This window comes from Ylistrum balloti, unplaced genomic scaffold, assembly GCF_031769215.1.
Source record: "Ylistrum balloti isolate Yb309-2 unplaced genomic scaffold, AGI_CSIRO_Ybal_v1 Utg370142, whole genome shotgun sequence".
In the NCBI taxonomy this organism is placed as follows: domain Eukaryota; kingdom Metazoa; phylum Mollusca; class Bivalvia; order Pectinida; family Pectinidae; genus Ylistrum; species Ylistrum balloti.
This window is the reverse complement of record NW_026782148.1, coordinates 595,131-618,461: the sequence shown is the minus strand read 5'-3', so window position 1 is coordinate 618,461 and position 23,331 is coordinate 595,131. Positions and strand designations below refer to the sequence as shown.

Sequence of the window (23,331 nt, the reverse complement as noted above, 5' to 3'; positions counted from 1 at the left end):
ACGGTAAGATAACTTAAAAATCACAAAGAAGACTTTTCAATTGAAGTCAGTATCTGTTGTCAATGTATATACCACACAGCAAAGTGTGGACATGCTGTTAAATGATAATTTAATATTGTTATTAAATTATAGTTTATATACAATAAGTTCTCCTTGCTAGCTGACATAGCAATTTTCACAAGATTTTCATTATGTATTAGTGTTAGTGATTTTCCTTGCCCTGCAGGCATTATAATTTTGTTTATTTATGTATGCTGATGAGTTCTGGTTGATGCTGTTAATTGACCACACAGGATGCCCTATTATACCCCGCAGCATATAGTTTGAGTTTTTGGTGGAGGCATTTGTTTGTGAAATTTGTGTGTGGCTACACCATTGGTTTTATTTTATACTCATGTATTTTTTGTTTTTGTTTCATGTGCAACAGTTATAAGATAACATATTTTTATGTATGGGCTACTCTTAGTAACTTAAGGATCTTCTGCATTTATCAGTTTCTTATTAATATTTGTTTTTACCTGGGTGTTATCACTCTGTTAAACATGCGTTCATTTTGGCACTGAATTCTTGGGGGAATTTTAACCCCAATGCATAATAATAGAATATTCCCAATTTGTTTCAGCTTCTCTCATATCGTTGAGGGTCTAGCTAACATTTTCAGCTTCTCTCATATCGTTGAAATTTTACCCCCAATATATATTCCCAATTTGTTTCAGCTTCTCTCATATCGTTGAGGGTCTAGCTAACATTTTCAGCTTCTCTCATATCGTTGAGGGTCTAGCTGGTGGTGAATATTCTATTTATAATGCTGTTTTTCTAGGGCCACTTGCAGAGTCTATTCTCTGGTAAAATTAACTTCTCTGTAGGGACTCTTAATCTAGCTCCGAAACAGCTCAGAGTCTTGTTTTAAGTTATAATTTTCTAGTAGTTAATAGTGATTATGAATAGAGTGAGTAGCCCCTGTTACGCCAAACCGTAGCTTGTCTATTTTCTTTAGTGTAATAAACATTTAACTGTTCTTGTGCGTTCTTGTTGTATATAAAACACAAAGTAAATACACAGCAAAGTGTGGACATGCTGTTAAACACAATGTATATACACAGCAAAGTGTGGACATGCTGTTAAACACAAAGTATATACTATAAACATGTACACATGATTACTCACATCATGTAAGTACAAGATAAAATTACTATATACATGTACACATGAATACTCACATCATGTAAGTACAAGATAAAATTACTGTAAAATCAGCTAACACTGAAATTTGGGACTTACATCTACCTCACATAATTCATTATCTTACACTCTCTGTCAATGTTTTATACTTGGACGGAATCATTAAGTGTATGTACTACACTTAAAAAATAGTATTCAAAACCCCCCTAAAAAACTTTTCTTTCAATCATTGTTAAAAGTGTCTTCACACAAACCAATTTCTGGTCATTAGTGCTGCTGTGACCACAGCAAGTACCACAGAATACACCATTTGGGAAGCTGATGAAGGTACCATGTCCTGTAACTCCTGTGATATTCCTTGATCCGAGAGTAAAGCCTCCTCCGATTTTGAAAGATGCTTCTGCTCTCCCTGGTCTCCGTCACTTGAACTCTTTGTGGTGGGTGCCTTTGTGGGTGTAACCTTGACTTGACCTTGAGTGGTTGTCGGAAGGTCAGAGGTGATCCAAACCTTCACTGAGGAACTAGGCTGCTGAGTAATGGGGTTAGTGGTTGGGACTGGAGTCACTCTGGTGGGTTTGGGTGTAGTGTAAATTTTCGCTGTAGTGGAAGGCACTATATGGAAACAAGTTAATCACATATAGGTTTTTTAGTTAGAAATAGAAAAATTAGCTTTCAAATTTCTGACTAATAGAATTTTTCATCACTTGATGGTGAGATAGGTTAAACTTACACACTGGGAAAGATTCTTAAGATGATAAAGGTAAGACTTGCCAAGTGATTGCCAACTTGATAACCTTGTTCAATACGTGTAATATTGTTATTATATCACTGTTTGGCATTGTTGGATTGTCAACATGATATGTTTGATGCTCTGATGTCATTCTATTATCCTGAGTGGGCATTAAATCACCATCCTGTCTAACCTTTTATATAACAAGGATATCTCACCCTAGTAAAACCCATCTGACACTCTGTTACTTTTGAGTTTCAATTAAACATGTTTACCTGCAAACAGATTACCCCTATCACAAAGAGATGAAACAACAGCAAATATTCACTATATTCTTTGTGAACAAGATAAATCACAAATGTCCTGCAAGACCATTCATGGACAAAAGTTTTATTTAGATGTTGATCAAAAGTAGCATAAAAAGCCTTCAAATGAAGTGAATGCTAATAAAAATATCAAGTATGGTTGAATGTCACTTACCTTCTTGTGTTAATCTCTCAATGACTGAATCTTTCTCCACATTCTTCACATGCATCTTTCCACTGGTAACATATATCATGGTCGGGTCCTCAATGCTTCTCTTACTTCGTTCACCTTGCCAGGCCGATCGTCGCCGACGACCAGTGGCAGGTGTTGGTGTTGTGCTCCCACAACTCCCATCACAGACATCATTCTTCTCATCTCTTTCACACACTGTACTGGTACAGTGAAGGTAAACGTTTTCAAAGCCAATAAATCGGAACACACGGAACCGGAAACCCGCTGCTGTATCATTCCAAGGAACAAAAGCAACTGTTGTGTCATTTGAACAACTACAACAAATCCAAAGTTGGAAAACAAATTACAATTCACATCCATGGATTAACTAGGGGGAAATTTTTCAGTTTCTGTACCATGACAAAGAGTAGTGAGAAGATACAAGATCCTAAAGTGACCAACTCTGATCTGTTTATAAAGTACCCTGTAGTGACAATATGTTTTTAAAGTACCCTATTGTGACAAATTTGTTTTTAAAGTACCCTGTAGTGACAAATTTGTTTTTAAAGTACCCTGTAGTGACAAATTTGTTTTTAAAGTACCCTGTAGTGACAAATTTGTTTTTAAAGTACCCTGTAGTGACAAATTTATTTCAAAAGTCTTCGTTGTTTATACAAAAGGTATAAAGTCATATCTGCTTAAATATATATATATATATATTGTGATATAATTGTCTCAAAATGGTCAGATATGGTCAGTAGGAAGATTGGCAGGTGACGGGTGGTCAGTTGTGCAGTGGTCATAGTCTGCCTTTCGCCTAAACTTCCAGGGTTCAATTCCCAGAACACAGGTGAAAAGGTATGGCGTCACCTGCCTGACCATGTGGTTTTCTCTGGGTACTCCTCCCACAGTAAGACCCCTTGCCAGCTTCCATCCAGGCCAACCAAAGTGATTTATTTAAGTTTGATTAACTTTTTTTGCAATTGTCATAAAATAAAGTTTGAAAATTTAAGATGAAAATTTAAGGTGATCTGTTTTGCTAAGTTTAAGATATTTTCCATCTTATTTTAATTCTATTGTCTAGCCCCCAATGTATGCAGTTTGATAAAGCTAAATTTAAAATTGTTTTTCAATTATTAGAAGAAACATCACGAAATACCCAATTTTAACTTATATAACGACATTGTTTTCAGTTTATGCATAATTTCATTAAGTTGATATGAGGTAGGTATCAGTCTATAATTATATCGGGAATCAGCACAGTTCAATCAGGAGTAGAGGACTAAATTTCATCTTTTCATTGCAATTATTTTTTTTACTTACCTATTCTCAAATAGAAAGTGATTAATTTGGTCAGTCCAGGAACCTGAGGGAGTTGCAAAGCAGGTTCTCATCACAAGCTTTAGACGCGATAGAGTGGTATTCAGTATCAAGGAGACGCTTAGTGGTTGATTCAGGGTCAATTCTGGGTTCACTGTTAAAGGTTCGTTGAAGTTGTCATCGCCATACATTGCCATACCTACAGAAAACCTGCCAGGTGCACTCTGGGTAACCAGCTGAGTAACAGGGGAATATCCTCCATTACCATTTGACTGGTTTCGTGGAAATTCACATTGGACTTCGACTAAATAGCTGTTTTTTCTGGTAATGGAGCCAAGTCTAGTGGTGAAGTTGTAGTGAATTGTGTTGGTGTAGAATATGTGAGTCTCATTATTCTGTAAAATAAACAAGAATCCTGAATTCTAAAAGGAAGTTTACATGTATAGAATAGTCATTAGCAATTTCAGAGCTACATTATTCCTTGAATATCGTAAGTTTTATCTTCATCTAACAATAATTATCCAATATTTCTAAATAACCATTAAGAACATGTAAGGAAATTAAATCAAGTTCAATTAAACAGAGATAGATGTAAATATACCGTAAGAATTGAACCACAGTCTGTGAAGGGTATCTTCATAATGATGTATGCCGTGTTATTCTCATACTGGACATTACAGGGGTCACTTGGGTTGTAAATGGTCAGGTGTTGATAGCCCAGGTATGGGTCATAGTCCCTGCTGAAACTGGCTGTAAACTTCTCATCAATACAGCTCAATAGTGGTTGAGGGGCTGAAATATAAAAATACTTCCACCTATAATCATGTAGTTTTCAAATTTACTTCGTAATTGATGGCTGTAAAATGTTAAATGTCTATCAGTACAGTCTCAGAGTACTTGAGTAAATCAACCTTTCAAAATAAAACCTCAACCACACAGATAATCCAAATATTGCAGGAAGCCAAATGAAAAGATCACTGATATTAAAGACAAGTATCAAATATTTTAGTCCCCTAATATTCATTATTTATTAAATTGGTCAAAATCCACATCTTCACATCTAAAGGGATTTTAAAATCAATGTTTTGAATTCTATGAACCAATATCATTCTGCACTATACCATATACAAGAATATTTTCTTTCAGTACAAACTATGTTATGTACCCTATAACAGAAACAGCCTCTATTGGAGTACAAATTCTCCTTTTCCTCAGAGACCTATTTCAATGTAAAATTAATGAAATATTTGACAAAATGAAACAACAACGGTATACATTAGAAAAATGAGATACCTTCTGACCCAGTGTGGTTAATAGGCACACATGTGACACTGGCGTACTCTCCACTCAGACAATTGTGTACACCCACACCTCTATGGTTACAGGAGAAAAGATTTGTCTCACTTCCATCACAATTCACATCGTCCAACAAAAAGGTTGAGCTGACATTGCTCTTTGTGTAGTCAATTGCTTGAGATGTACCAGCTAAAGCCAGCGACTGACTGCAAATGAAGGAGACAGTGATTTCATGAACACCTTGAGTACAAAGGTTTTCAAAATAATAGATGTTTAAATGTTTAAAATATTTCAATAAAAGGCAAATTTTATTTGAATTTTTTTACTAGAAAATATAAAAAAAATACCCCATTAACCATCCAAAATTTAAACTCCAATGGAAAGGTCAAAAGGTCATCACAAATCATCTGTTAATGATGTATGGAAAATTCAACTCCTTGTCATTATGATGTATGGAAAATTCAACTCCTTGTCATTATGATGTATGGAAAATTCAACTCCTTGTCATTATGATGTATGGAAAATTCAACTCCTTGTCATTATGATGTATGGAAAATTCAACTTCTTGTCATTATGATGTATGGAAAATTCAACTTCTTGTCATTATGATGTATGGAAAATTCAAATCCTTGTCATTATGATGTATGGAAAATTCAACTTCTTGTCATTATGATGTATGGAAAATTCATTTTCTTGTCATTATGATGTATGGAAAATTCAACTCCTTGTCATTATGATGTATGGAAAATTCAACTTCTTGTCATTATGATGTATGGAAAATTCAACTTCTTGTCATTATGATGTATGGAAAATTCAACTTCTTGTCATTATGATGTATGGAAAATTCATTTTCTTGTCATTATAATGTATGGAAAATTCAACTTCTTGTCATTATGATGTATGGAAAATTCAACTTCTTGTCATTATGATGTATGGAAAATTCATTTTCTTGTCATTATGATGTATGGAAAATTCAACTTCTTGTCATTATGATGTATGGAAAATTCATTTTCTTGTCATTATGATGTATGGAAAATTCAACTCCTTGTCATTATGATGTATGGAAAATTCAACTTCTTGTCATTATGATGTATGGAAAATTCAACTTCTTGTCATTATGATGTATGGAAAATTCAACTTCTTGTCATTATGATGTATGGTAAATTCATTTTCTTGTCATTATGATGTATGGAAAATTCAACTTCTTGTCATTATGATGTATGGAAAATTCAACTTCTTGTCATTATGATGTATGGAAAATTCAACTTCTTGTCATTATGATGTATGGAAAATTCAACTGCTTGTCATTATGATGTATGGAAAATTCAACTTCTTGTCATTATGATGTATGGAAAATTCAAATTCTTGTCATTATGATGTATGGAAAATTCAACTTCTTGTCATTATGATGTATGGAAAATTCATTTTCTTGTCATTATGATGTATGGAAAATTCAACTCCTTGTCATTATGATGTATGGAAAATTCAACTTCTTGTCATTATGATGTATGGAAAATTCAACTTCTTGTCATTATGATGTATGGAAAATTCAACTTCTTGTCATTATGATGTATGGTAAATTCATTTTCTTGTCATTATGATGTATGGAAAATTCAACTTCTTGTCATTATGATGTATGGAAAATTCAACTCCTTGTCATTATGATGTATGGAAAATTCAACTCCTTGTCATTATGATGTATGGAAAATTCAACTTCTTGTCATTATGATGTATGGAAAATTCAACTCCTTGTCATTATGATGTATGGAAAATTCAACTTCTTGTCATTATGATGTATGGAAAATTCAACTTCTTGTCATTATGATGTATGGAAAATTCAACTCCTTGTCATTATGATGTATGGAAAATTCAACTTCTTGTCATTATGATGTATGGAAAATTCAACTCCTTGTCATTATGATGTATGGAAAATTCAACTCCTTGTCATTATGATGTATGGAAAATTCAACTCCTTGTCATTATGATGTATGGAAAATTCATTGATCAATCAAAGTACTTATTAACCCAAAAATCACAATTTAGAAGTTTGTTTGTCAGTTGAAACCCAACCAAACAACTCTATATATACTTACCTGGGACACGTAAATTGTATTTATACTATAACAAATATGAAAGAAGCTAGATAAATATATACTGATCACTCTTATGAGTCTGGATGGAAGTGCACAGAGCAGTTTTAAGGGAAACTCAGAATGTCGTTAAGGGGATAACTTCTTATGTCTGATTGGAGAAAAGATTGATACATCAACACTGCACCATGCAGCCATCCAACAGTGAATTGTAATATGATGCCAGAAACTAACTAAATCGACATGTCATGTCACAAACTAAATTTGGTTTCAGCAGTTTTTTTTCTTCTTTTTTTAACTATTCAAATGTCAGTGAATTTCGGCAAACTAATTGTCACAGCTGAAATGACTGACTACATTCCAGTTATAACGGTCCTCTTTGTGACTTACTTGAAGCACAGAATTCCACACACTACTCTGGCGTCCAGTATGTCCCAGTGGTCATCACAAACTGCCCCCCACGTACCGTTGTAGAAGACCTCCACAAAGCCAACCCCAATTTTGTCACTTGGACCAATAATCCTTAAAGCTGGACTGGTGTTATCAGCAGTACCTGTATAAATGAAGCAATACAAATTTTGTATCTGACAGACATACAGGTATCTCATGAAGGGAAAAACCTTAATTATTTAAGATGAAAAAGAATTAGGGTAATTCACGATCTGTTAGGGAAAATAACTACAAGCATTTCTAGTCAAGTTCCTTTCACAATCAATAACACTTTTATTAAAATAGACATTGTACTTTCCAGTTCTTCCTTACAATTAAAAACCATAGTCAGGAGGGACATTTTGAAATCTATGGTCCTGATTAACACATTACTGATCTGTAAATTTTCTAAAGAGCCAGTGCATGTACCGGTAATTCTAAATCTGATTCAGCCATCAGAACAGACACAAATTTATGTCATTTTTTCGGTTTATATATTTCTGTAAAATAAGTCTATTTCCATTAAATTAGATTGCTTTGTAAAATGAAGGAGTCGGTAAAAAAAGAGAAAGGAAACCTGTAAAGACAAAAGCTATATAACATCTAATCATGGTCTTTAATGTACAAATAAAACCATTCTAAAAGGTTAAGAGCATATCTTAACTGATTGACAAACAGAGCCAAAAATGATAAACTTCTGCTAATGTCTTGTCTGACACTACAATGAAATATGAGTGGTTATTAAAAAGTTACATTTTTAAAAAATGCCATATCCCATGTAGATATTGTTAAATTTTGTATGAGCATGCTAATATGTATTTAATAGGTTTTCACAAGTTTAAAAATTGTAGCTGAAATTGATACAATAATTGGTATAGTAACATCTTACCCCCGAGTACTAGCAGTTATTCACTGGCGTAGTACTAAAAAATTTCTTCCTTTTTTTAAATAATTCCCATGGAACAAGAATCAGCATGTTCAATATTTTTCCCCTCGTTATTAGTTAAAATGGAAAAAGTCCCTCAATATCTGCTGAATTTTTCCCTAGATATTGCCTTAAACTCTCTCCTCTCTTGAAACATAACATGCATACATAGTTTATTTTAAAATATGAAATCCTAGAACTCCCAATAATCATGGTTTGCTTACAATTGGAAGGCTGAGCCGTGGCAGGGGCTCTAGTTGTAGTTGGGGTTTGTGTCACTACAGAAGGGTTATCACAAATCACTCCAGCGTCATCAGAATGGTTACAGTTATGAACTCCGATGTTATTTGCTACACACACATCTAGAGATTGTTCTGTGCCATCACATGCAAGATTGTCCAACCAAATCGGACCAGATCCTGGCCCAAACCTTCCATCAGTCACTGCTATCCCTAAACTGTTTGTAGTAGATGTAATAGAACAAATAATTCAAATTCATCCTTACATTTTGATTATCTAGAAACATGTGTAAATATGCTGAAAAAAACCACACACATAATCTGTGTGCTGCATGAATGCCTCAGTCAGTCACTGATTTATAATTAAAGAAATTAGCATACTTGGTAATTGATTAATCATGCAATTAAAACATCTTTTTTAAATCGAAAGAATATTTCATATTCAGAAATCGAGTTTACATTAGCTAAATATCATGTCTTGTTTTATAAATATTTGGAAAGAATGTTACAATTTTTTGATAAAATACATATACATGTAGTGTAAGACCTGTTCATCACTAACCTGGGCATCTAAGCAAAGTTGGCTAAGAATAAATTGTAAATGTTTCCAACTTTGAGCTATGCACCTCTACGCAAGTATCTAAGAGAAAAACAGCTTCCCTCACATAAAGTTGTATTCCTTGGTGACATTCTAAGGATATATGTCTTGTTTCCTAAAATTTACAGGTCTGGCAGCTTTAATCAGCATCCGCAATTGCTTTATGGTTTAAAAGAATGTTAAGGGGCAAAAATATGGTTTAAATTTGTGTACAATTGTTACAACATTATAATCCTGGCCCAGAATGGTTGCATGGTTGTATTTAAGTCTTCAAATCAAGTAATTGTCATTTATAACTTGGGTGGAGATCAGAAGGCAAATTTTTCACAAAAACATTACAATGAGTCTATTTAATATGTTATCAATACCACATAAAATCCTCACCCAAAACCGAGTTGTCGACAAATGATCACTGCTTCAATATCCTCAAAGTTGTCTAAGCAAACTGTTCCCCATTCATTCCTTAAGAAGATCTCAACTCGACCTTCGTATTGTGTTGATCCACCCACAAGGCGAATCTGCTGCAGCTGAACAGGACCTGAAATTAATTCATGACATGATCATAAAAATATAATGTTCCCAATAAAGTCTTAGTTTAAACAATGTACCATGTACCTGTATAATGCTCTACTGCTCTCAAGTAGCTTTTACCAAGGTATCTCTAAGGTATTGTGTGTGGAATTGAGTTTGATCAGTCTGAGGAAATTCAAAAGATTGAGTAGAAACAACAAATGTTTAATTCATAGTAAATAGTGACCTTTTCTTTTGACCTATCATATCAACAAGATCTCTGAAGCAAACTGTGTTGGTCAGGAAGCAATGTGTGAAGTTTTAGATTATTTGATCCAAAGGAACTTGAGTTATTGAGGAAAAATCAGTTTTGTAGTTACAGTAATAATGACCTTGATGTCTGACCTTTTGACCCTAAAAGCAATCCCAAGAAAGCACTGTCATCGAGAAAGCAGTGCATGAAATTTGAGATGGTTGATTCAGGGAAAAGGAGGAGACGGTAGCCAAAACTAAATAAAGCAAGCATTCTTGATGAGAAACCATTGTGTGAAGTTGAGATTCTTTGGTCCTGAGGAACTAAAGTTCCTAGACTAAAGTTATCATCTGGAAATGATGATCAGAACGAACTGACTTTCTATAGTAACAGTGACCTGGACACTTGTAGACCTTTTGACCTCAAAAGCAAGAAGTTTGTGAAGATTGACTTTGTTTGGTCCAAAGGATCTCAAGTTATTGTCCAGAAATAGTGTTGTGAACAGACTGTGTGGCTGGACAACAGAATGTCAAGATAATGAGAGACATTACAAAATCCACTTTCAATCTTCGATTAGGGAGATTAAGAGCAGGCAATATTGAAAGAGTTTTTTTCTGATAACTTTTATGTTCATTTCAAACATCATACTCATATTCTTTAAAATGCCACTATTTTGCTTATGAAATTATGAAACCAGGGTTTGTCCCTTTGTTATAATTATCTGTAAGTGGTTGTTTGAAGATTTTGACATATGTGACCTTAATGACCTTGAAAGTATGTCAAGGTAATTAAATTGAACGGCATATCTAGTGCCTTAACAAGCATTCCACAACTGTATATGTCAAATATCATTACTTTGTGACTTTAGGTATACCTAGAAGATGTTGTTTTAAGATTTTACACATATGACCCCTGTGGCCTTGAAACTTGATCAATGCTGAACACTTGGATATGCTAAAGGCTGAATATCATAACCCTGTACCTATTTTGATAATTGAGAAGTTGTTTAGAGTTTTAAATGCAACTGAACCCTGCAACCTTGAAAGCGAATCAAGGTCACTTGTTAACTTGAACAAATTTGTTCCCGACCCTATATCCAAAGTTCATACTGTACATGTACTGTACCATAAACAAGCACCTTGTTAACACCTAACCTAAGGCTTCAGACTCCTACACCAGGTGTTAGACATTTTGATGGACTGAGGCAGATGATCTGACATCTTTGCATCAAAATGTCTATTGCTGGTGTAGCAATTCACCATTATGGTATTTTGACCCCGGAATTATGTATGCAGTCCCTGTCAATCACTACCTGTACAGGGTAATCTGGAGCTTGACCTCTTCAGCCTTGACTCCACAGGTGTTATGTAATCACACCTGTACAGGTAACCCAGGTATCAGTGACCAAGTCCCAGACACAGTTACCTATCATATCTCATTTTTATAAAGCTATAAAGTTTAAAATAAAATTCACAAGGGGGATCAAAATACTATAGGGGGGATCCTTTTCTTATGGGGGAAAAGTGATCTCCGGGTCCTTTTCTGATGAGGGAAAAGTGATCCGGATCCTTTTCTGATGGGGGATACAAATATGACATGACACCAGTTCATTTCCCCATGCTTCACAATACCATGCTACACCTGGGGTTAAAATACCATAATGGTGAAGTGAACCCACCTGCCCCCTGCCCCACCCTAAATTTCCCCACCCAAGACCTATTTTTTGTTATTTTTGTGTTGATATGCTTCACTTTACCATGGCAATGGTGAAGTGAATCCCCCCTCCCTCCTGCTCCAACCTAAATTTCCCCACCCTGTTTTATTTTGGTTTTTATTTTGTAATGAGGAACATAATTAAGTAAACTGATGAAAAATTCAGTGAATAACAAGAGTTCTTCAGAACTGTATGTGTCGCCTGCATAAAGTGTCACGGTCACCCAGAAATTGAACTGGATGTGCATGATCAACCATAAAGTTATAATACCAAATTTCATTTCTATAACTTGAAGCATAAAGGGAAAACTGCGCAAAGCAATATTCCTGAGAAATTTTCCAAGTTCAAAGGGACATATCACTGCCAAGAAGGGTTACAGACTGCCAACCAAGAAAACAATATTCCCAGGAAATTTTCTAAGTTGAAAGGAGCATAACTCTGTCAAAAAGGGTCGGGGGGGGGGGGGTTTCACCATAAGTAAAATGAACTGCTGTTCACTTTACCATGGGCTTAACTTTATCATACTTCACCGGGTGGATGAGCCAGATTGGTTTTGGTCAAATATCTTTTTTATCTTTATGATATTTGAACCATAACTGTTAAGTTGATTTACTGTTTTTTTTTTATTATTATTATTATTTCCTGTTTTTTTCCTATAATGTTCAAATTCCAAACCATATTGATATCAATATTAATTTTCCGCACATATGGTTTTGACTACTTAAAATAATTAAATACAATGATAGGCATATGTTGCACCCATTAAGTGCATCTGGTTAAATGAAGAATTATTCTCCATTATAGACCAAATCTTTTTGTAACCTCTAGTCAGGTGTCATGAATTCTTAAAATCAAGCTTGCTATGATTTTTTGAATTGAGGACATATTTGTATACATCTTTGTCAATAAACGTTTGAAACATGAAAATAAAAAGTTTTAGATCTGGTGCCAAATTTTTTATATCAAAGAGATTAAAATATATACAATGACCTACATTTATCATATATGTAACGTTACCTTCCCTCTGTCAAACGGTTTGCAGCATTTATAATTGATGTCGAAAGCTTTGATGTAATTGATGCAACCCAAATAATGCTATCTTCCAATCATGGTTGTCCTTATGATAATAGGCATAGGTATTCTCGTCATGTTTTTTTATCAGCTTTGTCAAAATTTTGATCACAATCTTGAAAAAAATCAATCAAGATACATTCGTGTTTCATGATTAGAGAGTAATGAAATGGCCAGGCTGTTACCTGGTTTCACTATCATTCGTCTGTACGGCGTACTTACTAAGTATACAAGACAGAACTCCAAGACACAGGATGATATTTCGGGGTACAGCGCCTGGTGACATTTTTCAGCGGAATGAATGTGACACGATCAGATCGACTTTCATTTTGCACATGCGCAAATTGGTCAACCGTCATACACCATCAGTCTGTGATAGCGAGTTGGTTGTTTATTTGTGAAAGTACGGCAAAAAATGAGCTGCCGTGTCAAGATATGTTGCAACTGACGTTCGCGTTAGATGTACAGATGGGCTGAAAACAAAATATTTCCAAAATAGAGAAGCAGATGCTGAAAACGGCGCAGTGTTTCTATGACAACGTAGGTAAACAAATGGGCGTGAAAGTGGAAGTCGCTAAAGCCATGTGTCACGTTGATCGATTAATTTGCATGTTATCGATGTTTTCTTCTATTATCTAGATTGTTTTAATGATTTTGTTAAGACTCTGTTACTCAGAATGTATGACTTATGAATAAAATTATACCATTTCTTTGGTTATATTGAATAATTTGTATCAATAACGAACTGATGACATGTGTCCAAATCAGGCGTGGCGTCAGATTAGAAAGTTTATTCACCGATCATTTCCGCCGATACGAAAGACTTGTTACGGCAGGTAAACGTGCTATATATACTGTGTATACATGTGTGTGTTTACTATGGAGCAGAGTCATTTACCATATAAGTGACCTGATCAACGTTACATTATTCTATTTACTAGAGCTATACGAGGTAAAACAGGAATGCGATATCATATTCATAATAATCTTACACTGACAGTACAGTAAGTACTCATGTTATTTCATCTCATATGTTTTGATGATAGTAATTAAACTCATTATGCGATCTACATTACAACCATAGAAGCCAGGAGATACTATACTATGAACAATGTGCTGATATCTGTTATATATGTTTATATGGACATTTTGTGTAAAATTGTTGTACAGGCACCGACACATATCACTGTGGCTCTTCTAAGCTGTATTGTTATGATACATGTATGATTATCATTTAGCTCAGTACCACCTTCACATGTTTGCCTGAACCTTTAATGTGTACAATTCATATAAAATTGTATTTACATATTGGCTGATCTGCTGGAAGGCAAAAAGACCATCATCAGATCAATAAGCAGATATGTAGAATTTGTAAAAAATGATTTAAATTCTATCCCCATTCCTCCCTCTCCTGCCGTTAAAGTCGGAACATTATTGACAGGGATATTTATAATATAAAGTCATACATGTACAGATTTTTATGATATACACCATAAGCTGCACAACGAGGCATATAAAATGCTTGAGAAGGCCTCCTACATGGTTTGCTATTCAAACATGTATATAACGAGCTTCATTTACATGTTTTTTTGTATGATATATGATATATGTTTATTTAATCTACTGAGGAATACATTGACAGTGAACATTGAATATCTATCCTCATAGCTTTGATTTCTTTAATGTCCATTTATATAAAGGTATCCTTGATGAATTATGCCATTAAATCAGTCGATACTTGTATGAAATTTTGATTTTTGTAAGAAGTAATGGTGTAAGAACTAGAAAAAGGGCTGGTATTGATTTACATACATTTTCCTGTGTCTTGCATTTAAGGTGATGACACAATAAAATTTAGTAGGAAAAAATGAAAAAAAATCACCCTGTTACTTTTAAATTTTCTGCTGTGCTACTTATAACCTGTAAATTCCTTAATACTTTCTGTTTGTTTCCCCTCTAATTACCAAACCTAAATGTGTTTTTTTTTCTTCTTTTATTGCTATTATGATTTTCCTTTTTTTTTAGCGAGATGTGGGAGATGGCATTGATGGGTCGGGATGCATAGGATGATGGGTTGGAGGGGGTCAAAGAAAGACAAACTTTCAGGATTATATTGTCCCATCATTTCTTTGCTAAACTGATTTTGAGTATCTATATCAAAGAGTAGAATTATGGTACATTATGATCATTAAGTTATATAAACTTAAAAGGTATTTAAAACATTTTGCATTTCATTTGTATACATAATGTGTGGACTCACTAATTTTAATCAAACATCTCCATATATTATCCTGTAGACTACAAATCTGAATGGTTTGGTGTTCTGTTAAATAACATATATACCTCAATCTTATCTAAAATCTTAGTTTTAAATACTTCAACCAGAACTTGAAATAAAACTATAAATAGAACCAGTGCACCAATGGATGATTGATTTGTTAGGATATTTATTGTTTTTAATTAAGACTGATCTGTATTTAGACGTACTTACCATTCATGAATCAGTCATTGACTAACTTGCAATACAAATTGCATTTCAAATTTATATTACAGTTATATATCATGGTGTAAGAATTTTTAAGAAAAGTCGTTAAAAATAGTACTTTAGTTACATGTTCAGTTTGTTAATTATAATGCTAATTTGTGTAACTAGATTTTCTGACAATAGTTTCTCTTTGAAGGAGTAGATCTAGATGTTAATTACTTTTCTAGCCTCCAGTTGTAACAATCAATTCACAGCATTCAAATAAGTAGTGTGGTTCAGCATCACAACAGGATCTCACTGTGATGTCAAGTACTAAATAGTTCAATGTTATTTTAAGTCAGCAATCTGAATATATTTAATTGAAATTTAAATAGGGGATCTCTGTGTACCGTTTAGCTGTTTAGGAATCAATTTTTATCCAGCTGTCAACAGTCAGTTTCACATGCATGAATCATTTGTGACATGCACATGGGATATTAATGTTTTGTGCAATTGATATGTAAGATAAAATTTTTTTCTGTCTTTTTATGTCATTTCCTTATAAAAATTTAAAAGTGAAAATAGATATCATTTTTTTTTATGTAATAAAGTAATTTTACCTGGGTATGTTATTATCTTTTTAGTGGACTGACCCTAGCATCAGTTGCTGTTTTTTTAATTACATAATAAAATCAAAATTAATTGTAGCTCAGCACATATCTGATGCATTTTCTTACAAGTTGATGAGGAAAAGCATTTATAAACTTGGAGGTAAAACTCCAATATCTGTTGATTGTATCTCGGCTATTATTGTTGTGATTTTGTTTGTTGTCCTGGCCCCAGTTGTTCAACGCCTGGTAACAGATAACCAGTGGTAGGTGAAATATTTCAAATATGAATCAAACCAAGGTGGGAAAATTTTTTATCGCATTGTAGATTTGTTGAAACACGTTAGATTGATATATATTTTGAAAGTTGGTTTTGAATTAATCATTCCTTTTTGTTCAGTGACATCAATTAATTTTTTTCACTAACCTCTGGTTATCTAGAACTAACTTTTGAGGAACTGGAACCTGATCATTATTCCGTAAATTTAAATATGGCGTCGAGTAATGTAATAAAATGCTTGTAAACAGATACATCATAAATCAGATAATTTGTCACGTCAGTCCCTCTGTATGAATTTATTGGCTATGTAAATTTTGAATCTCTGCATGAGTGTTTTATGTGCCTCTACCAGTGTAACATATGATCACTGTTACATAATGGTTAAACCTTTCAATGTGTCTAATAAATCATGGGGTTAGACACTTGAGTTCAAGAAACATTACACCCTTGACAAATATGTTTGTTTGCACATATTGAATGGAAGCATGTTTACCTTTGTTTTTGAAAAGCCTGGATGTTTCAGAGTGCCTCATGTTCAGATACACATCTGAGTGGGCATTTGTTATTACATTGGTGTCAGTTTGGTGGTTTGTCATGTGTCTTAGAAAAAAATCCTAGATAAAGTTTTTCGGAAAGTGCATTACAGCTTTATGAAAACTGATATGTTGATTTTTTTAAATCTGTGTTTGCCAATTTCATTTGACAGTTTAATGGTTGTGTTCTGGGAAACATTAAGCCTACCTGAGTATTTTCCAGTTTAGAATTACCAACTGTTGGCATGCATTTTATTTCTGTGTAATAAATACAGCCCCTAATTTCATTTGAGTCAGAGGTAATATATGCATGACTCCATCAGGGCTAATTGTATTACAGATATAAGTAGTTTTGGAGAGAAGAAATTATCTTTCCTTCTTGGATATGAATGCAGTAATTTATGTACTTATTTCCAGTTAATAAGATAATTATCAAGGATTCAAAATTTAACTTTAGGCTTACAGAGTTTAGTAGGGTAGAATTGCATTATAATTGGTAGTTCTTAAGAATATCCATTCAACACATAGTTAGGAGATTGTGCTTTAATGTCTTCGTAACTAAAAGGATATATTTTTTTCTCATTTTGTTCAGTAGTGAAATCTCAGACATGAAAAGGGTAAATACACATTTAGATAAGGAAATCTCAAAATCCCTTACAAGTATGTACAAATGGTGTTGATATGAAAATCAATTTTTCAAAAGTCTAATGTGAATTAAAGATGAAAAATCTTGTAGCTATGTAAATGTTAATTATTGTAAGTGCAATCTTTCTCAATGATCCAGTTATATTTCCACTGGAAAGAAAATGAAAACCATTTTGTATGTTTAATATTCCTGAAGTTTTATACTCAAAAATTTAGAAAAAAAGGAGGTGTGTTACTTTCTGAATCTAAGTTTACAAGCAGCCATTGTCCTTTTTACAGTTTTCTTTCTTTCTTTCTTTTTCTTTTATACTTTCATATCACTATCCTCCTGAAATCTAGTAGTAGAAGATAAACTCCAGCATGCAGATTTTTCCCTCATAATTTTCAATTTTAAGTTGGATAACTTTTTAGGGGATGACTCAATGATAAAACTTAAATTTGTCACTGGTTTATCAGCTGTATCCTTTAAATGGGAAATTGGAAACTCATAATAACAACTTTGGTTATTTCCTGGACACTGTAAGCAATAGACGTGCACATGCAGTCTAGCTGAGCTACATGTTTAGATTAATTAACTTGACTGAGTAACTGGATCATGTTATTGATCCAGTATTGTGTCTTTGTTTAGATAAAATCATTTGGCCTCCATCCATTGATCATTCTAGTGATAAAAACAATTAAGTTGGCAGTGTTAATAGAATCAAATAATTAACATACTATCAGCATATAAAGAAAGAAATAACAAAATTATAATCTCATGCAATAAAGGTATATGTACAATGAGAAGTTAATTGTAATTGGTCGGTTCATAGCCTTTAAACATTTGATATAAAAATCTTAAACATGCTATTCTGAAATATTCTTCCTCGTCCTTAGACATTTCTTAATTCACTGTACCACCTAATAAAATATTTGTTAAGTCAAAATCTGATGAACTGTGTAAATATGTGTAAAATATCCAGGCTAACTGTTATACATACCAATAAACATTTTGCCCAAAACCTCTACACTGTCAGGGGAGATAGCCTGTGAAATTTTCCTTTGGTCATTTTTGAATAGTGTTTAAAATGTTACTTCTGATTTCAAATGTTCTAATAGATCAGAATATATCATATTTTTTAAAATTTTCAAACAAGAGAAACTGACTTTCCAATTCCAATTCCAATATCAAACTAACAGTGTAAGGCGCCTTGTAGGGATTTGTGACATATCTTTCAGCTTTTGAATTGTATTTTTCTGAACTGTTTTGGTTGACTGATTTGAGAATACAATGATATTGATGAAATATCTTTCAGGTAACAATTTGAACTCTCCTGTTCAGGCATATGTACATGTTGTATTTAAGACAAAGACTTAAGATTTCTATGATAATCATGACTTGGTTATCAAATATACCCGGTATACGTGTGACAACAATCAATACATGCATTCAGTGTTGCATGACTGCTTTACACCTGAAATTCCCATTAGCATTTTATTATATGGCACCAGTCAATATCAGTTACATTAAAATATGGGAAATCATATATATTAAAGTCACTTTTATACAATGTATTGTATATAATGTTTTGCTTTGTAATAAGCCCACATATATCTATAATAATTTCTGTTCAATAGAATTACAAACAGAAATCAGAAAAAGTAACTTTAGTTGTCCTGGATACAATAAGTATATCCCCTGTGACTTTGAGTCAGAATTGGTATGTTGGTCTCCAAAGCTTATATTGCAGAACAAGTATGGTAATATTGCCTGCATTGCTTCAATTTACCACATTGACAGAACATCCCATTCATAGTCTTTAATTAGTTTGTTACCATAAAGCTGTAGTTGAATCTGAATATGAAATATCTCTGTCATTCTATACATGTTATTGACTCCTGACAGACAAAAGCCTGCTCAATCAATACCTCAGCTGATCACAACCTCACTCAGGTGTAGTTGATGTTATTATGCTATTCACACTTAATTTTGCATTAAAGGAACATCATCAATAAATATTTCTATCTTTTCTTTTCTCTATGGGATATCTTTTGTTAATATCAACATAAGTTAAAGGGACATAATCAGTTATGTTTTAATTGATCCGTTAAAGGAACAACTTTTTAAAAAAATCCTTTAAAGAGAAATTATCTCTTTTGTCAATATTACCATTACTTACAGGGACATAATCTGTTGTTTGAGAAATAGAGCAAATTCTTTAAAATCCTAATTCTCCATTAGGAATGATTACGGTAGATATTGCCCAAATTTGGTCAGAAGTATTCTCAGGTGAAGAGGAACAAAGTTTGAGGCTGAAGGGGAATAGGGTTGGGGGAAGGGTGAGCCCAAGAAGGGGTGGGCCTAATTGGGAAATTGTAATTTCTTAAAAGTCCCTCTTCCACTCAAAGGTATTATTCAAGTTTGATCTGATGAAATTCTTATGAATAGTGAATATGACCTGTGTTTGACCACAATTGCAGAACCCAATAGGGAAATTATATCAGAAGCTGTTTGTCATACTTGAAATTCTTAATTAAATGGCTGAATAGCTAAACTAGTCAGGTGAGCAATACAGACCTTTGGGTTTCATTTACTTTCAAATGTGAGTCATAGAAATTCTATATAACATATCCATAGAATCAAATAAGTTCATTTATATTGATATGTTTTCTTAACCCAACTATATTTCAATATGAACACTTTAATTTTTTTCTTGACAGACTTGAAATCCCATAGAGAAGACTTTTAGTTTGGTGGATGTTGCTGCAACCTTTACTGTTCCTGGCTGTGGGGATCCTGGTTCTACTGGGTGTGAACACAAGCAGTAAGTGTTTCTCTTGACTGGGGGTCCTTGTTCTACTGGGTGTGAACACTAGCAGTTAGTGTTTCTCCCAGTGCCTTGATGAGGATTTTAATATTCACTCAGTGCTCTGATGAGGACATCAAATATATTGGAGATAACTGTACATAAAATATAACATTAAGTAATCATTTAACACAGTGAAAAGATGATGTCCCCAAGACATGTTTTTCTCATGGAAAATGTCATAAATCATCTTGTTGTAAATTATACAGATTTTGGAGTTGTCTACCACCTGTCTATAACTACCAGGATGATATTACCACCTTGCAATAATCACTTCCTCTCTGTGTCTACCACCTGTCTATAACTACCAGGATGATATTACCACCTTACAATAATCACTTCCTGTCTGTGTCTACCACCTGGCAATAACTACCAGGATGATATTACCACCTTGCAATAATTACTGCCTTTCTGTGTCTACCACCTGTCTATAACTACCAGGATGATATTACCACCTTACAATACTTACTTCCTGTCTGTGTCTACCACCTGTCTATATCAACCAGGCTGATATTTTCACCTTACAATAATTACTGCCTTTCTGTGTCTACCACCTGTCTATAACAACAAGGATGATATTACCACCTTGCAATAATTACTTCCTGTCTGTGTCTACCACCTGTCTATAACAACAAGGATGATATTACCACCTTGCAATAATTACTGCCTTTCTGTGTCTATCACCTGTCTATAACAACCACATGTCTTATGCCCATTACCTATCTTTAACTGTCTGCAACTATGAGTCCTGTATATATATATTTACCACATGTCTTTAAATGTCTACAACTACCACCTGTCTACATTGAAAATATCTTCCTGTATATATCTTCCAGTGGCTGTCCTCAGCTACCACCTGCCTATATTTACCTGTTTATCTGTCTATAACTCCACCTGTCTATATTAACCATTTGTGTGACTGTCTAAAAATACCACCTGTCTGTTTTAACAGATGTGTTTATCTGTCTATAACTCCACTTGTCTATATTTACCACCTGTATCGTTATATATAAATGCCACATGTTTATAACTGGCTATAACTATCACCTGTCTATAAACTACCACCTTTGTGACTGGCTATATCTATCACCTGTCTATAAACTACCACCTTTGTGACTGGCTATAACTATCACCTGTCTATAAACTACCACCTTTGTGACTGCCTATAACTGCCACTTGTCTACAACAGTCAATATCTATCACCTGTTTATAAACTACCACCTCTGTGACTGGCTATATCTATCACCTGTCTATAAACTACCACCTTTGTGACTGCCTATAACTGCCACTTGTCTATAACAGTCAATATATATTACCTGTCTATAAACTACCACCTTTGTGACTGGCTATATCTATCACCTGTCTATAAACTACTACCTCTGTGACTGGCTATATCTATCACCTGTCTATAAACTACCACCTTTGTTACTGGCTATATCTATCACCTGTCTATAAACTACCACCTCTGTGACAGGCTATATCTATCACCTGTCTATAAACTACCATCTCTGTGACTGGCTATATCTATCACCTGTCTATAAACTACCACCTCTGTGACTGGCTATATCTATCACCTGTCTATAGACTACAACCTCTGTGACTGGCTATATCTATCACCTGTCTATAGACTACCACCTCTGTGACTGGCTATATCTATCACCTGTCTATAGACTACCACCTCTGTGACTGGCTATATCTATCACCTGTCTATAGACTACCACCTCTGTGACTGGCTATATCTATCACCTGTCTATAGACTACAACCTCTGTGACTGGCTATATCTATCACCTGTCTATAGACTACTACCTCTGTGACTGGCTATATCTATCACCTGTCTATAGACTACCACCTCTGTGACTGGCTATATCTATCACCTGTCTATAGACTACCACCTCTGTGACTGGCTATATCTATCACCTGTCTATAAACTACCACCTTTGTGACTGCCTATAACTGCCACTTGTCTATAACAGTCAATATATATTACCTGTCTATAAACTACCACCTTTGTGACTGGCTATATCTATCACCTGTCTATAAACTACTACCTCTGTGACTGGCTATATCTATCACCTGTCTATAAACTACCACCTTTGTTACTGGCTATATCTATCACCTGTCTATAAACTACCACCTCTGTGACAGGCTATATCTATCACCTGTCTATAAACTACCATCTCTGTGACTGGCTATATCTATCACCTGTCTATTAACTACCACCTCTGTGACTGGCTATATCTATCACCTGTCTATAGACTACCACCTCTGTGACTGGCTATATCTATCACCTGTCTATAGACTACCACCTCTGTGACTGGCTATATCTATCACCTGTCTATAGACTACAACCTCTGTGACTGGCTATATCTATCACCTGTCTATAGACTACCACCTCTGTGACTGGCTATATCTATCACCTGTCTATAGACTACCACCTCTGTGACTGGCTATATCTATCACCTGTCTATAGACTACCACCTCTGTGACTGGCTATATCTATCACCTGTCTATAAACTACCACCTTTGTGACTGCCTATAACTGCCACTTGTCTATAACAGTCAATATATATTACCTGTCTATAAACTACCACCTTTGTGACTGGCTATATCTATCACCTGTCTATAAACTACTACCTCTGTGACTGGCTATATCTATCACCTGTCTATAAACTACCACCTTTGTTACTGGCTATATCTATCACCTGTCTATAAACTACCACCTCTGTGACAGGCTATATCTATCACCTGTCTATAAACTACCATCTCTGTGACTGGCTATATCTATCACCTGTCTATAAACTACCACCTCTGTGACTGGCTATATCTATCACCTGTCTATAGACTACCACCTCTGTGACTGGCTATATCTATCACCTGTCTATAGACTACTACCTCTGTGACTGGCTATATCTATCACCTGTCTATAGACTACCACCTTTGTTACTGGCTATATCTATCACCTGTCTATAAACTACCACCTCTGTGACAGGCTATATCTATCACCTGTCTATAGACTACTACCTCTGTGACTGGCTATATCTATCACCTGTCTATAGACTACCACCTCTGTGACTGGCTATATCTATCACCTGTCTATAGACTACTACCTCTGTGACTGGC

General features: G+C 34.3%; 1 protein-coding gene across 1 annotated transcript; it reads right to left on the bottom strand.

Annotated features, from left to right (window-relative positions):
• Window positions 1-1,126: 1,126 nt before the first annotated feature.
• LOC132550731 (deleted in malignant brain tumors 1 protein-like) lies at window positions 1,127-13,141 on the bottom strand. Its single transcript, XM_060214824.1, has 9 exons — window positions 13,057-13,141; window positions 9,671-9,824; window positions 8,674-8,906; window positions 7,486-7,648; window positions 5,003-5,211; window positions 4,311-4,501; window positions 3,713-4,104; window positions 2,393-2,724; window positions 1,127-1,794 (listed from the first exon to the last, which is right to left on the bottom strand). Exons 1-9 carry the CDS (start codon window positions 13,118-13,120, stop codon window positions 1,427-1,429), a joined length of 2,106 nt encoding a protein of 701 aa, XP_060070807.1. The 5' UTR covers window positions 13,121-13,141; the 3' UTR covers window positions 1,127-1,426.
• Between the last annotated feature and the right edge of the window lie 10,190 nt (window positions 13,142-23,331).

Excerpts from the sequence above, each read along its gene's own strand:
- LOC132550731 (XM_060214824.1), bottom strand. The coding sequence starts at position 13,120 with ATGTCACCAGGCGCTGTACCCCGAAATATCATCCTGTGTCTTGGAGTT. Across the intron at positions 8,907-9,670 it reads TGTCGACAACTCGGTTTTGG|TTTAGGGATAGCAGTGACTG; the intron begins GTGAGGATTTTA and ends TACTACAAACAG. Across the intron at positions 2,725-3,712 it reads CACTTTCTATTTGAGAATAG|TTGTTCAAATGACACAACAG; the intron begins GTAAGTAAAAAA and ends GATTTGTTGTAG.